Source organism: Wyeomyia smithii, chromosome 1 (assembly GCF_029784165.1).
Source record: "Wyeomyia smithii strain HCP4-BCI-WySm-NY-G18 chromosome 1, ASM2978416v1, whole genome shotgun sequence".
NCBI lineage: Eukaryota > Metazoa > Arthropoda > Insecta > Diptera > Culicidae > Wyeomyia > Wyeomyia smithii.
The window spans coordinates 89,375,739-89,393,059 of NC_073694.1; the positions used below are offsets into that span (position 1 = coordinate 89,375,739).

The following is a 17,321-nucleotide window of genomic DNA, read 5'->3' on the forward strand; positions in this document are numbered from 1 at the left end:
TTTTACAAAAACTCTGTAGGCCACTTTAATTATGATACTGCTGTCAATTCTTTTATCCGTTTTACAAAAACTCTGTAGGCCACTTTAATTATGATACTGCTGTCTCAGTCCGTCATACTTACGTTCTACTTACATTTCGCCTGATAGGTTGCTCATATAACTCGTTTTCAGGTCTAAAAATATCTTGCTTCGTGAGCCTTCCGTGCGCCCCGCTACCCCGCGGCGCTGACAGCTTTTTCGTTTTTGTTGGTTTCTCCGACCAATTCTCTATCGTCGTCCTGCGCGCGCAGCACGAAATCCTTCCTTTGTAAAAACATAATGTCAGTAAAAGCACTAGAATGATCCCTGCTACTACCGGCACGCTGGTCCATGGGTTTTCCAGCGGTGCGTAGATCAAGTTCTTTAGCGTCATCTTCTTTGTTTTAATATCGTGTATGTCTACCCCTATATCAAATAATTTCTTCAGGTTCACATATGTATATACTTTTTCTGTACCATTCCATACTGGCACGATCTCGAAATTAACCTCCGAGGTCAGCATCTCTCTGGCATCACTCGGTAATAACGTAACGTTTGCATCCCATTCGTAATCTGTTTCGTAATATTCTAGTCGTATGTGATTGGTAGATACCACCATGTTCGGGGTTACTATAATGACCCCTTCCCCAATCACAGTTTTCAGAGATACGTCACTGTCTGTCTCAATTGTCAGATTAATCTGCTTTGGCGCAAGGTATTTCCAAATATTCCTTACGCCTGTCTCTACCCATATTGCGTGATCAGTTTGCACCGCTTTCGTCCTACAGCGGCCAGTTGATCCTTTAAAAATTACCTCAGTCACACAGCTTTGGCTGTTGTGTAAATTTTCCATAGCTTCCCTAATATCGCATAGCGTGATGTCCCTGAATTTAGTGCATCTGTTATATTCGTCGCTGGAAAGGGTGTATCCCCACTCGCTCTCCGCCCTGAACAAGATAACATCTTTGTCGATGTGAGAAATCAGTACTGTCGAGTTCACGATCCTGGGGGGAAATGAGATTCGACGAGCGGCATATCTTTCCGTCTTGATTAAAGGCACGAGAAATTCCAGGACGATCTTTCCCGTGTTATTGAATTTATATTTGAAGTCCGCACGATCGATTGTTTCCGTTATTATTTTGCCATAGCTGTCCCGTGGGAATGATAACCCGGTGTGCAACGTACTTTCCAACTCTTCTAAGTTTCTCTGTAGTGTTTCTAATGTAAACAATCTTTTTAATATGTCGTAACCCGTCATGCGTTGAGTTAGGGTCGCGATGACGGCGTCCAGCTTCCTGTCTAGACTTCGACTTAAGTTCTCTAACCAGAAGCTCATTTCCAGTAATTTTGCTTCCAAAACAACCATTCTTCTAAAGTGTCCGGTAAAATTCGCATTATCCGCTACCTCTTTTCTGAGGTTTTCGAATTTATTGCTCATATCCACTAAATCTGCGTCCATGCTCAACACTGATGAATTCACAAATTCATATGTGGCATCCAAGATATTCGTCTGGTGGCTCAGATCCTGCTTCAATACCTCCTCGTTGCCTCTCAATTTGTCTAGGTCATAATCTATCCTGGTTCTGTCGCCTGTGTCCATTGCCCCCAAAGCCGTCCAAACGCTCCGGGTAGCTTTATTCGTCCCAAAAAATTTTTTTATATAATTATTCTTACCCAAAATCTCGCCTATCCGAGTGGCTAAATTCTGCACAATCGAGAGTAGGTCTTGTTGAACTACTGGACCAACTAGTAGTGAATTATTCAGCGAAAATCCAGAACTTGTCTTGCAGGAGGCGTCGAACACCACGCGTACCTTTGTGGTAGTGCTCGACTCTTTGAACACTGGATGATGTGGTAAATAACAGTGAGGTTAATTGTCGGGTACTGGATCGATTTTTTGCATATGGTGGAGGCTGGCATATTCCTCCATAAACTTGAGGTAGGCGGTTCTGACAGTGGCATCTCTTTCGAGGCGTCTTTCGAGGCTATAAAATCGGCGAATGGCAATCGCGCGCGAATCGCCAAGGGTGACTTGCGGATCTTCAGACCGAGGAAGGCGAACGACGAACCTTCCGGATTGAGTTCGAGTGGTGGTGCTAGCATTAATGTCTTCACATCTTCTTTCTTCAGCGGAATATAACGGACCTTGATGTACCGATTCTAGCTCCCAGAATCGTTGGAGAGCGGTATCCAACGATCTATCGACGTTCGAAATGTAGCAGGTGGGTGGAGCATAGGTAGATTTGATGGGTACCTTTCCAGAAACTGTCCACCCAAAGACTGTTTCAATTAGCAGCGGCAGACCACTGCCGATTGGTATGCGCTTCCCAGTGTGAATTTCATGATAGCATTCACCACCGATGATAATGTCGATTAGTCCCGGTTCGTTAAAGAATGGATCCGCGAGTTGGATCTTCGGAATTTTCCATGAGGTTGTGCTAAGCGGTATCGTTGGCAAATTAGCAGTAGGTTTCTTCATTACGAGGAACTCGAGGGTAGTGGAAAATTTATTCGTTCTTGATTTGATTGTAGCTGATATTTGGCGTTTTATTTGCTTAACGGAATCACCTATTCCGGCTACAGCGACATCTACTGTGCGGGGGCGGATGGCGAGGGCGTTGGCTAACTTCTTGGTGATAAAATTAGACATCGATCCGGAAGCGAGGAGAGCTCTGACTGGTGTTAGTTTTCCATATTTATCAACTACGTGAATAGCAACCGTTTCTAGTTACACCGTGCTGTGGTTTGATTGGATAGAGAGACTAATTTCGGGTGGATCTGCAGATCCAGAACTTTTTACGTTCGCTGAGGTGGTCGCGATAGGTTGCTTCGCATTGTGTTCGGTTGTAACAGCAGGTGTTGTCGATATTTTAGAGGGTGCAACTTGGTCGTGCAACAGTGAGTGATGTTTTGCATGGCAGGTTCTGCATTAAAACTTGGATTTACAAGCTCGCGCTTGATGGTTCGTACGAAAGCAGTTCCAACACAGGCTTCGCTGACTAACTAATTCTCGACGTTCAGAAACAGAGAGCTTGTTGCACCTTGGGCATTGATACAGAAGATGTCTTTCGGGGCAAGCCGGGCATTGAGGGGTGTTAACTTTGATGTCGGATGTAGCAGCGTTGACTACGAATTTACCATGATATGGTTTCTTCGGAACAAATCCGGCCACCTTGATAGTAGTTGGTTGTGAACGGTGCTGCAAATCACTCGACACAGATTTAAGCATGCGCACATGCTGCACGAAAAACTCAACAAGTTCTTCGTAAGTGACATCATCCTTCTGGCGGGTTTCCCGCTCCCAAGCGCGAACAGTGGCGGGATCAAGTAGGAATGTATACTAACGGTGTATTCCACGACGCAACAGGTTCTTCTAGCTTTCCCAAAGCTTTCACGTGGCGTTGGTAATCGTCAACAAGCGTGTTTAAACCCTGAGCAGATTCCCGCCTTATCGATGGTAACTCGTATAAACCTTTGAATAATTCCTTTTTCAGGAACCGTTTGTTATCAAATCGCTTTAACAGAGCGTCCCAAGTCGACGCATAATTATCCGCTTGAATGTCAACGGTTTCGACTGGTTTCTTGGCATCCCCTTCTAAAGCTTGAATCAAATATTGCAATTTATTCACCAATGGGATATCATCGTTGAAATGAATCATGGATAGAAAATTGTCTCGAAAGGAAATCCAACGCGACTCATCCACATTAAACTGCGGCAGATCAATTTTCGGCAGCCGATGATGAAAGCTAACGGATGTTGGCTGGTGGCTAAAGTTCGCCATTGTTGAATTTTGGATCTGCTGCGGGACCTCCATTTTGGACATCAGAAACCCTTTCAGTGCACAAAAACGATTTTCGAAATCAGCTCGTATTTAGAAATGTTGCTCAAACGCATCGGCTTTGTCAAGCATTTCGATTTCCGCTTGTGCCTCAAGAAATTCTCTGTTGCATCTTTCAAGAGTATCTAGCCTCACCTGAATTCGATTTGCGTCCCTATCTGCATTGTTTTCCTCTTTGAACTTCTTTATCACGTCTCGAACTACGCACACTCGCTTTCGAACCAACATATTCTCGATCAACTTTTCATCCGCCTTGCTAGTCATCACTCACCACTCAACTCACAGTTTGACCGGAGCGACACGTTCAATTCGATACGCTTTATCCTTCCCGCCACGAAACGTGACGCCTTTTGTGTAACGGTTACGAGAGCAACACAGAATTCGATCGATTATAATCCTTCCCGACGCGCTATGCTGCTCCTACGCGAACCGGAATGACGGAAACACCACGAATAATCGTTCGAAATATATCCTTCCCGTCGCGTGATGCTTCTACGCGAACGCAATCGATCGACCGAAAAAAGACACGTAAATTAGATCCGCTAAATAACGCCACCACAAATCGTTAAGCCTAATAATTATGGTTGCAAAGTGTGCTAGCATCAATGCGCACCACTATTCATGCATACGGTGTGCAATGCTCATTTACTTGTGATGCAGCAGCTAACAAATTTCAGATGTGATCAGTTTTATCAACCTGATGTCACACTTTCGCCTTTTTATGCCAAACATGCAATTTTACCACGCAATATCGTTTTAAACCGCCATTCGTTCTATAAGAGTACTGGCAACGAATTATGGCAATGGCCGAAATCAAAAAACGGCACACGATATGTTTCTTAGAGAGCAATTGTATGGCCTACCTTTGTGTGGTCGAATTCTATTGACCACTTACCGCAATGACGGGTTAATACCTCGTGCGTCGGGATTTTGGCTTGGATTTGTCCTCCAAATCCGGCTCGAAGGACCAATGATCGAGCCGTGGATGCTGTAATGCCGGACTTTGGAGGTGTTGCTTCCCGTTCACCCAGACTTACTTTACTTTTTTTACTTTTTTTGGCTAACCGTTCCGGCTAACCGCTAACGTTCACCCAGAACGGTACCAAAATTCACTGGAGAGGAAATATCGACGATCTACCGCTTCACCTTTTGGCGTGAATTAATCGCTGGTTACCACTTTAGCCGTAACAAAATTCACCGTGCCGGCCACGCTGATGGCAACGGGTTACTTGGCGCACGAGAATAGCGGAGGTAAAAACTTCACTTCGAAGTCGGATAGCACACCAGAACAAAAGGCTATCAAACTGGACTTGGGACTCTTGATCGAGTGAGCAATTACGCTGTGTGGTTCGATTGGGGATTTAATTTCTACTGAACGGTTTGTACAGAGCTAGGATTAATAAGTGTCGGTATCTTGCTATCAGTTTCTCCTCTCCTACATCTCTCTTATCAGAGAATGAACTCTACAGAGTGCGTTTAGTAATCTTGCGTTACGTTTAAAAATAATCTAAGTTTTAACAATTTAACATGCACATTATTTACAAATTTACAATTTTACAATTATTAACTATTTACATATACATTTATAGCAATTCTTTATGATCAGAGCATTGATCAATATATTTATCACCCAAGGGGGTGAATTTTCGGTTTTCAAAAAGTGAAATTTTGGTTTTCGAATTTTTTTTTTTAATGCCAAATGACTTAAAATTGCATGAAACCTCGAGAATTGGTGTCATCTGAAATTTTTTTTTTTGCAAAAATCTGCTCTCTCGGACTTAGTCGTTTTTTCAATTGTGGAAGGCGGAGTTCAAAATTTTTAGATTTTATCTTTTGAAATTGATCACTAGTGACATGAAACAGCTTGTATAATGATATACATCGAATACATTATATTTCATTAGAGTGGTTCATTTATTCGACACAAGGTGGTTCATAATATTGTGTTAAAATGAGTATGAAATGAAAAAAAAAACACTTTTCACTGAATACCAATAGAAAAAATCCTGAAAATATAATATTTGTTATATCATTGTCGTTAGGGTGGCAATGTTGAATTGGAAAAATTATATGTAAAATAGCAAGATATTACAAAACAAATTTACAAAATGTATCAAAAAACTACATTGTGCAAAAAAAAATTATCTCGCGGAAAATGTTGAATGCTTTCATGTGATTTGCAAACTCACACACGGGAGGTACATGGAATTCGAATATCTGAAAAATGTTTTCCATTCCAAGTGTTCTAAAAGTACATGAAACGGTGGAAACTGATGGAATATGTTTAATTTTTTTTTTTTTTTTAAAATCTAGTCTCTAAGACACTTGTACTTGTTCTTTCGAATGTTGTACCCGACAATTTATTCGTTTTATTGACCACAATAATGTCCTTTCCCAACACTTGGTTGAACACACAGTGCTCTGGCTTATATAATCGGACAAAAGACTGTATCGATTTTATTCAGTGATAATGAGAGTATAGGAATCTCAATCAGATACGCAACACAATTGACTCGTTCTTTCTGGGTTTGCGTCGTTTCGACAGTTCGACCGTACATTTTCTGTCAAGTTTACATCATCAGAACGAGAACGTGCCCATTGGCTGAAACTTTGCATAAACGTTTTGATAGGCAAAAGATGCGCTGTTGTGCTATTGGTTTAATATTTTGATACACAACTCATTTTTGAAAAGCTATTGAAAATGCTATTTCGGATAGGTATTGATGATTACAAATATTTTTAGAGCCAACACGGTTTGTTTGCGCGGTGTAACGTATTCGGCAAAGTTGTAGATAGTTTTGTTTTCTCAAAAAAAATATACGCTCAAAAAAGAAATTATTATTTTTTGAAAAAAAAAATTAAAGAAAGTTTTAAGTTAATTATCCAAAACAGCCCATTTAAAAAAACTGATTTTTGTATAAAAACTACGAAAGTTTACCTGAACAACGAAACCGGTCATGGAGAAATCAGAAAAAAAGTTATAATTTCTTTTAATTTAATTTTTTTTCACAGGGTACATTTATTTTTGGAAGAACAAAGTTATTATTTACAACTTTGCCAGATACACTATGCCAATCAAATAAACCGTTTTGACTGTAGAAATACTCTTAATTCCTCATAGAGTGCTAGTTTTTTTTTGTTCATCTATAATTTATTTGACACGGCACAAATACAATTTAATGTTTAACGGCGCCAATTATATCTGGTAGCTTTCTTTCTAAAGTATCTTAATAACTAAAAGCAAATTTTTTATCCTCGCTGCCGACTACGAGCTGACACTAAATGTAACTTAAAGCTGTAATATTTTGCATTAAATACCGGTGATAACCTTCCAGAGCTGCGGAAAGTCAATATCATACTACTGACATTACGCCAAAATGATGCAACACCAGAATCAGCCAACTACGATGCATGGTTCATTACAAAAGAGTTTGCGGTATTACAATGATTCTCTTATCGTCAACTCTCACTCTCTCACCGTCTCCCATAAGCTCGATAATCCTGCTTCTGTTTACGTCGCAGAATTAGCTGCAATTCAGTACACCCTAGGGATTATCGAAAAAATGCCCACGGACCATTATTTCATCTTTACGGACAGTCTCAGTTCCATTGAGGCTCTCCGATCGATGAAAGATGTTAAGCACTCTCCGTATTTCCTGGGGAAAATACGGGAACATCTGAGTGCTTTATCCGAAAAATCTACTCAGATTACCTTAGCGTGGGTCCCTTCTCACTGCTCGATACCGGGTAATGAGAAAGCGGACTCTTTGGCTAAGGTGGGCGCAACAAACGGTGATATTTATGAAAGACCAATTGCCTTTAATGAATTTTTCGCACTTGTACGTCAGAATACGATCATCAGTTGGCAAAATGCTTGGACCAGAGGGGAATTGGGAAGGTGGTTACATTCCATAATCCCCAAAGTATCGACGAACCCGTGGTTCAAGGGGTTGGATGTAGGTCGGGATTTCATTTGCGTGATGTCCCGGCTTATGTCCAATCACTATAGATTTGACGCGCTCCTCCGTCGTGTTGGGCTCGGGGAAAGTGGTATCTGTGCCTGTGGTGAAGGTTATCACGACATAGAGCATGTGGTTTGGTCATGCCCTGTACACCGTGACGCCAGGTCTAAATTAATAGCTTCCCTGCAGGCCGAGGGTAGACAGCCGGCTGTTCCTGTTCGTGATGTCTTGGCGAGCCGTGACCTATCCTACATGTCCCTTATATACGTTTTCCTGAAATCCATCCACGCCCCAGTCTAGTCCCGTTCCCCTCCGTCTACACCCAACAAAACGACAAGAACACGTTTGAACCTTAAGCACAAAACCAGCAACCAGACCCCGCACAATAGAACCAGGACCCAAGGACTACGAGCCTCTGTCCCAACTCACGACATCGTGGCTCAGCAGAACGAATCCATACATGCCATTCGACGATTATCAGTCGACCATTGAACAACAAAACACTGATTGGAAATCCCATGCTAGTTTTAAGTTAGACTTAATTTCAGCTCGTAGTCGGCAGCGAGGATAAAAAATTTGCTTTAGTTTTTAAGTCATCAGATATAATTGGCGCCGTTAAACATTAAATTGTATTTGTGCAGTGTCAAATAAATGTTATGTGAGGAAAAAAAAAAAAAAAACTCTCACTCTCATTTTTTTCGTGCTATCTTTCTCGATCATTCGGGTTTGGCTGTACTGAGATTGAACCAGCAGAAATATAAAGTTCATTTTGACAGCATGATGTTATGAGGATAGCAAACATAAAATCAATGATTTTTCTTCAATTGATAAGTATGATATTAATATATGGTCGGCGTGCGATCAGACCGAACTAAGCGCCGTTTTCTCAGATTGAGTTATTGACACCCAGTGGATATGAGAAGTAATAATCTATCTATTATGAAGTAACGAAATCGTTTGAGCATTTGATAACGATATTATAACAAAAATTCTCTGTAACAGCTTGTACACAGCAATTGCGGCGGTAAATGTTTTTCGACGCTTGGTTCGGTTTGGCTTCACGCCGACTAAAAGCATTGTCAATAAACAACTATTACTTCGTTTTGTAACTGAGCGTATTTTAGTTTGGTACATTTTGAATCTGTATGATTATTCATTTTTATTCTCAGTAGAGAATATACTTCTTCATAACACCAATTGTAATAAAAAGAATTCTATTAATATTTTTCAAATGATCTCATGTCTGAAAAATAATATTGCATTTTTATTTGTTTTTTTACAGCATGAGTTTATTAATTTGATTCTTGAATATTGTGCTTGGTGTAGGTTAAACTAAAGACAGTGTTAGTTCGCGGCAAAAAATGAATCGGGGGTGGCAAAACAGAAAACTTTTAAATATGTATGGGTATGTATATTTATATACAGATCCTGTTTAATTTTGGCACGGTTCAACTTTGAACTGTTCAATTTCGGTTCGGAACGGTTTTACTTTTCTTCTAGTTTTCATTCATATTTTCTTTTAACGAAGAGGATGGCCGGAGTTAACCGACTGGTTTCAGATATATGGCCGGAATATGTTTCAGTAACATGGTAACGATGATCAAAGCAGTGCTTAGAAGTGCTTAAAATCCTACCATGCCTCTCATTGAAAAATGTAAAAATGCGGACCTGTTCCGGTTGTGTTCCGAATACTCGGGGTTGTTGTGCCAGCCCATCAAGCGACACCTATAACCACTGGTTTGAAATTATAAACCTAGTTCATTGGTGGCCATATCTTGAGTTGGGATCGTCACGGACCGCAAAGCAGATCAAATTAAAAAAACCCTGATAGCAACAAACTTCAAGCTGGCACTGACATAATCACGCTACTGAAACGATTTTTGATATTCCAAAAATCCCCTTGATTTGCATTGCAGTGATATTTCCGAGTGAACTCTGTATATTCACGACGATGGACAATGAGAACCCGAAAATGGCAACAAAAGAAACAAGATATTGAATCACTTGTCGGATCTCCACGCTTACTGTGCTGGTTGCTGGCTATTTATGAGAGAAAGAAACGAGTGCGATGATATTTTTTCTCTCGGCATAGTCAGCATGTTGCTTGGATTAATCGCAGCTCTGTAACCTTCACCACAGGCACAGATACCATTTTCCCCGAGCCCAACACGACGGAGATGCGCGTCAAATCTATAGTGATTGGACATAAGCCGGGACATCACGCAAATGAAATCCCGACCTACATCCAACCCCTTGAACCACGGGTTCGTCGACACCTTGGGGATTATGGAATGTAACCACCTTCCCAGTTCCCCCTTAATCCAAGAAATTTGCCAACTGATGATCGTATTCTGACGTACAAATGAGAAAAATTCATTAAAGGCAATTGGTCTTTCATAAACTCCACCGTTTGTTGCGCCCACCTTAACCAAAGAGTCCGCTTTCTCATTGCCCGGTATCGAGCAGTGAGAAGGGACCCACGCTAAGGTAATCTGAGTAGATTTTTCGGATAAAGCACTCAGATGTTCCCGTATTTTCCCCAGGAAATACGGAGAGTGCTTAACATCTTTCATCGATCGGAGAGCCTCAATGGAACTGAGACTGTCCGTAAAGATGAAATAATGGTCCGTGGGCATTTTTTCGATAATCCCTAGGGAGTACTGAATTGCAGCCAATTCTGCGACGTAAACAGAAGCAGGATTATCAAGCTTATGGGAGACGGTTAAATTGTTATTGAAAATACCGAAGCCAGTGGACCCATCAAGAAGTGATCCGTCAGTGTAGAACATATTGTCGCAGTTGATGTTTCGATATTTATTGTAAAAAAATTTGGGGATCTGCTGCACGCGTAAATGATCCGGGATTCCACGAGTTTCTTCTATCATGGATGTATCGAAAAACACAGTAGAATCAGAAGTATTTGATAAGTCGACACGATTTGGAATATTCGAAGAAGGGTTAATATTTTGGGACATGTGATTGAAATACAATGTCATAAAACGGGTTTGAGAATTAAGTTCGATTAACCTTTCAAAATTTTCAATCACGGGACGGTTCAAGACCTCACATTTGATTAGAATACGAGAAGACAGGCTCCAGAAGCGGTTTTTCAATGGTAGTACTCCAGCTAAGATCTCCAAACTCATCGTATGGGTCGATTGCATGCAACCCAAGGCGATACGCAAACAACGATATTGTATTCGCTCCAGTTTGATCAAATGTGTGTTTGCTGCGGAGCGGAAGCAGAAACACCCGTACTCAATAACAGACAGTATCGTTGTTTGGCAAAGCCTTATAAGGTCTCCTGGGTGGGCTCCCCACCATTGTCCGGTTATTGTACGAAGAAAATTCACTCTTTGTTGACATTTTTTCATCAGATACCTCAGGTGACAACCCCAGGTGCCTTTAGAGTCGAACCAGACACCAAGATATTTGTGTACCAAAACCTGAGAAATCGTTTTACCCATTAATTGTGTTTGAAGCTGAGCAGGTTCATGCTTCCTAGAAAAAACTACTATCTCAGTCTTCTCCGGAGAGAATTCGATACCTAGCTGTAAAGCCCAAGCAGACAAATTGTCCAAGGTATCTTGCAATGGTCCTTGCAAATCGGCAGCTTTGGCTCCTGTAACAGAGATTACACTGTCGTCTGCAAGTTGTCTTATCGTGCATGAATTTGCCAGACATTCGTCGATGTCATTTACATAAAAGTTGTAAAGAAGGGGGCTTAAACATGAGCCCTGGGGAAGACCCATGTAGCTAATGCGAAAAGTTGCCAAATCGCCGTACGTAAAATGCATGTGCTTTTCGGACAGCAAATTGTGCAAAAAATTGTTCAAAATTGGAGAAAATCCTTGTCGGTGAAGTTTACCCGAAAGAATGTCAATAGAAACGGAATCAAAAGCCCCCTTAATGTCCAAGAACGCAGACGCCATTTGTTCTTTGCGAGCATACGCCAGCTGAATATCTGTTGAAAGCAACGCAAGACAATCATTCGTCCCTTTGGCACTGCGGAAGCCAAATTGAGTATCTGATAGTAGACCATTTGATTCGACCCAATGGTCTAAACGACGGAGTATCATTTTTTCCATCAATTTCCGGATACAGGATAGCATTGCAATCGGCCTATAAGAGTTGTGATCAGAAGCTGGTTTCCCTGGTTTTTGGATGGCGATCACCTTCACTTGCCTCCAATCCTGCGGTACAATGTTTTGCTCCAGGAACTTATTGAACGAGTTCAACAAGCGCCTCTTGGCATTGCCGGGTAGATTCTTCAACAAGTTGAATTTGATTCTATCTAATCCAGGTGCGTTATTGTTACAGGACAAAGTTTTGCGCAGGAACAGAGTCCGGACATACTTTCCTGGCAAAATCAAATATCCACCGACTTGAAGACTCCTCGCTTTCGTTGACCGTTACGCGATTCCGCATTCTTCGGGCTGTGTTCCAAAGAGTGCTCATCGATGTCTCCCTCGACGTCTCGTTCACGAACCGACGCCAATATCCGCGTTTCTTCGCTTTAGCCAGGCTTTTAAGCTTGGTATTAAGCTCCGAATACCGTATATAGTCGTCGGGTATACCTCCCTTCTGGAAGGCCAAAAACGCGTCGGATCTTTGCGTGTAGACATCGGAGCACTCTTTGTCCCACCACGGAGTTGGAGGCCGCTCTTTGATCGTTACGCCGGGATATTTCTTCGTTTGGGCTTGCAACGCGGCGTCGAGGATTAAGCCCGCGAGGAGGTTGTATTCTTCAAGTGGTGGGTGATGTTGAATCGACTCAACCGCTTTTGAAATCATTTCCTCGTATAACTTCCAATCGACATTCCGTGTGAGGTCATACGGAATGTCAATTGGTCGCATGCGAGTTGAACCGTTATTAATTGAAATAAGAATTGGCAGATGGTCGCTACCGTGAGGATCGAGGATTACCTTCCATGTGCAATCCAACCGTAGCGACGTCGAACATAAGGATAGATCCATAGCGCTTGGGCGCGCTGGAGGTTTCGGGATACGTGTCATTTCACCGTTGTTCAAAATAGTCATGTCGAAGTCATCGCAAAGAATATAGATTAAAGAGAAGCGGTTATCATTGTAGGGGGAACCCCAAGCCACACCATGAGAGTTGAAGTCACCCAAAATCAAACGTGGCGAGGGAAGAAGTTCTATTAAATCAAAGAGCAACCGTTGCCCAACCTGTGCTCTGGGAGGAATATATATTGAGGCAATACAAAGCTCTTTACCTTGTATTGTCATTTGACATAGAGTACTATGTTGGAAATTAAAAACATGTCTACAGTCGAAACGGCATAGTGTCTTCGGCAAAGTTGTAAATAATATTTTGTCCTTCCAAAAAAAGCCTTTAAAAAATATTGAAAATATATTTCTTTTTCTCATTTTTTTTTCTCAAAAAATGATAACTTATTTTTCTTGATTTCTAAATGATCGGACTGGTTTCATTGTTTTGGTAATCTTTTGTTTGTGTTTTCTTACAAAAATCAAGTTTTTAAAAAATGAGTCCTTTTGAATGATTAATTTTAAATTTTTCTTTAATATAATAATCAAATAATTTTTAAGGTGTAATTTTTTTGGGAAGACAGAACTATTATCTACAACTTTGTCAACTTTGAAGACGTCACACCAATCAAACGAATCGAAGTGCTGTTTTTTATTTTATACTCATTTTTCACAATATTATGAACCACCCTATGCCGAATAAATGAACCACCCTAATGAAACACAATGTAATCGATGCTAGTTATAGTGTATATCATTGTACAAGCTATTTCGAGAAACTAATGATCAATTTCAAAAGATAAATTCTAATAATTTTGAACTCCGCCTTTCACAATTGAAAAAACGACTAAGTCCCAGAGAGCAGATTTTTGCAAAAAAAAAAATTTTCAGATGACACCAGTTCTTGACGTTTTATGCATTTTTAAGTCATTTGGCATTAAAAAAAAATTTCGAAACCGAAATTTCACGCACCCCCCCCCCCCCTTGGGTGATTTTTCGGTTTATATATATATATATATATATATATATATATATATATATATATATATATATATATATATATATATATATATATATATATATATATATATATATATATATATATATATATATATATATAACGGTGAAATGACACGTATCCCGAAACCTCCAGCGCGCCCAAGCGCAATGGATCTATCCTTATGTTCGACGTCGCTACGGTTGGATTGCACATGGAAGGTAATCCTCGATCCTCACGGTAGCGACCATCTGCCAATTCTTATTTCAATTAATAACGGTTCAACTCGCATGCGACCAATTGACATTCCGTATGACCTCACACGGAATGTCGATTGGAAGTTATACGAGGAAATGATTTCAAAAGCGGTTGAGTCGATTCAACATCACCCACCACTTGAAGAATACAACCTCCTCGCGGGCTTAATCCTCGACGCCGCGTTGCAAGCCCAAACGAAGAAATATCCCGGCGTAACGATCAAAGAGCGGCCTCCAACTCCGTGGTGGGACAAAGAGTGCTCCGATGTCTACACGCAAAGATCCGACGCGTTTTTGGCCTTCCAGAAGGGAGGTATACCCGACGACTATATACGGTATTCGGAGCTTAATACCAAGCTTAAAAGCCTGGCTAAAGCGAAGAAACGCGGATATTGGCGTCGGTTCGTGAACGAGACGTCGAGGGAGACATCGATGAGCACTCTTTGGAACACAGCCCGAAGAATGCGGAATCGCGTAACGGTCAACGAAAGCGAGGAGTCTTCAAGTCGGTGGATATTTGATTTTGCCAGGAAAGTATGTCCGGACTCTGTTCCTGCGCAAAACTTTGTCCTGTAACAATAACGCACCTGGATTAGATAGAATCAAATTCAACTTGTTGAAGAATCTACCCGGCAATGCCAAGAGGCGCTTGTTGAACTCGTTCAATAAGTTCCTGGAGCAAAACATTGTACCGCAGGATTGGAGGCAAGTGAAGGTGATCGCCATCCAAAAACCAGGGAAACCAGCTTCTGATCACAACTCTTATAGGCCGATTGCAATGCTATCCTGTATCCGGAAATTGATGGAAAAAATGATACTCCGTCGTTTAGACCATTGGGTCGAATCAAATGGTCTACTATCAGATACTCAATTTGGCTTCCGCAGTGCCAAAGGGACGAATGATTGTCTTGCGTTGCTTTCAACAGATATTCAGCTGGCGTATGCTCGCAAAGAACAAATGGCGTCTGCGTTCTTGGACATTAAGGGGGCTTTTGATTCCGTTTCTATTGACATTCTTTCGGGTAAACTTCACCGACAAGGATTTTCTCCAATTTTGAACAATTTTTTGCACAATTTGCTGTCCGAAAAGCACATGCATTTTACGTACGGCGATTTGGCAACTTTTCGCATTAGCTACATGGGTCTTCCCCAGGGCTCATGTTTAAGCCCCCTTCTTTACAACTTTTATGTAAATGACATCGACGAATGTCTGGCAAATTCATGCACGATAAGACAACTTGCAGACGACAGTGTAATCTCTGTTACAGGAGCCAAAGCTGCCTATTTGCAAGGACCATTGCAAGATACCTTGGACAATTTGTCTGCTTGGGCTTTACAGCTAGGTATCGAATTCTCTCCGGAGAAGACTGAGATAGTAGTTTTTTCTAGGAAGCATGAACCTGCTCAGCTTCAAACACAATTAATGGGTAAAACGATTTCTCAGGTTTTGGTACACAAATATCTTGGTGTCTGGTTCGACTCTAAAGGCACCTGGGGTTGTCACCTGAGGTATCTGATGAAAAAATGTCAACAAAGAGTGAATTTTCTTCGTACAATAACCAGACAATGGTGGGGAGCCCACCCAGGAGACCTTATAAGGCTTTGCCAAACAACGATACTGTCTGTTATTGAGTACGGGTGTTTCTGCTTCCGCTCCGCAGCAAACACACATTTGATCAAACTGGAGCGAATACAATATCGTTGTTTGCGTATCGCCTTGGGTTGCATGCAATCGACCCATACGATGAGTTTGGAGATCTTAGCTGGAGTACTACCATTGAAAAACCGCTTCTGGAGCCTGTCTTCTCGTATTCTAATCAAATGTGAGTATCATCAAATGTAATGAACATAATGTAATCGATGCTAGTTATAGTGTATATCATTGTACAAGCTATTTCGAGAAACTAATGATCAATTTCAAAAGATAAATTCTAATAATTTTGAACTCCGCCTTTCACAATTGAAAAAACGACTAAGTCCCAGAGAGCAGATTTTTGCAAAAAAAAAATTTTTCAGATGACACCAGTTCTTGACGTTTCATGCATTTTTAAGTCATTTGGCATTGAAAAAAAATTTCGAAACCGAAATTTCACGCACCCCCCCCCCCCTTGGGTGATTTTTCGGTTTATATATATATATATATATATATATATATATATATATATATATACATATATATATATATATATATATATATATATATATATATATATATATATATATATATATATATATATATATATATATATATATATATATATATATATATATACATATATATATATATATATATATATATATATATATATATATATATATATATATATATATATATATATATATATATATATATGTATATATATATATATATATATATATATATATATATATATATATATATATATATATATATATATATATATATATATATATATATATATATATATATATATATATATCACTTGAAACATTTTAACACATTTCTTGAGAACCGTTCCCCCAATCGTCTTATTGTCAAAGAATGAATTGGATATTTTTGATCAAGCGTTCTAATGATTGTATGGTTTCTAATGGAGAACCACAGACAAATTAAGAAAAACATGTATTTTCGTTAATAATTATAACTTTTCGAGCTTAAATTAGAAATAACTTGAAAACCGATGCCTTTATAATGTTAACTACCAATAGCTTTTGGATTCAAAATGACTCTCTGCATCTTTTGAAATCATCAGAATACAAATATTTTGAAAAATGTTTGAATTAGAATTTTTATAAAAAAGTTAATCTACCAGAAAAAAATTATTTTTCATTTCTCTATCCTGGCCTTTTTTTAAAGTTGCGTATTAACGCCATGTTTCTTTAAAAAAAATAACAAAAAATTCAACCCTTTTTTTTCAATTTGAAATTTAATGTTTATATTTAATACTTGTTGGTCAAATTTTTTTTTGTACAGTGTATATTTTTTTATGATGCATTTTTAATTCCCTACAACTCATTTCCAGACAGTTTTTCTATACAACCAACGGTTTCTGGGCTACAATGCTTCGAAGAAAACCTATGCCAAAAGGCATACGCCCTTGTAGAAAATAACTCATGGGTGTAAGAAATCTCTCCATCTGTGAAAAATGCTCAGTTTGCTAAGCCAAAGACGTGTGCAAAGTTTCATTCAAATCAAAAATGGTCGATTAAATTTTCGCGTATTTCCAGATCATTTGGCGCGATTCTGCTCTATACGCTC

The 17,321-nt window shown here is 39.9% G+C and overlaps 1 protein-coding gene across 1 annotated transcript; it reads right to left on the minus strand.

The window, feature by feature from the left end:
• Positions 1 to 1,888: 1,888 nt before the first annotated feature.
• LOC129716912 (uncharacterized) lies at positions 1,889 to 2,668 on the minus strand. Its single transcript, XM_055666757.1, has one exon. The coding sequence runs from the start codon at positions 2,666 to 2,668 to the stop codon at positions 1,889 to 1,891; it is 780 nt and encodes a 259-aa protein (XP_055522732.1).
• Between the last annotated feature and the right edge of the window lie 14,653 nt (positions 2,669 to 17,321).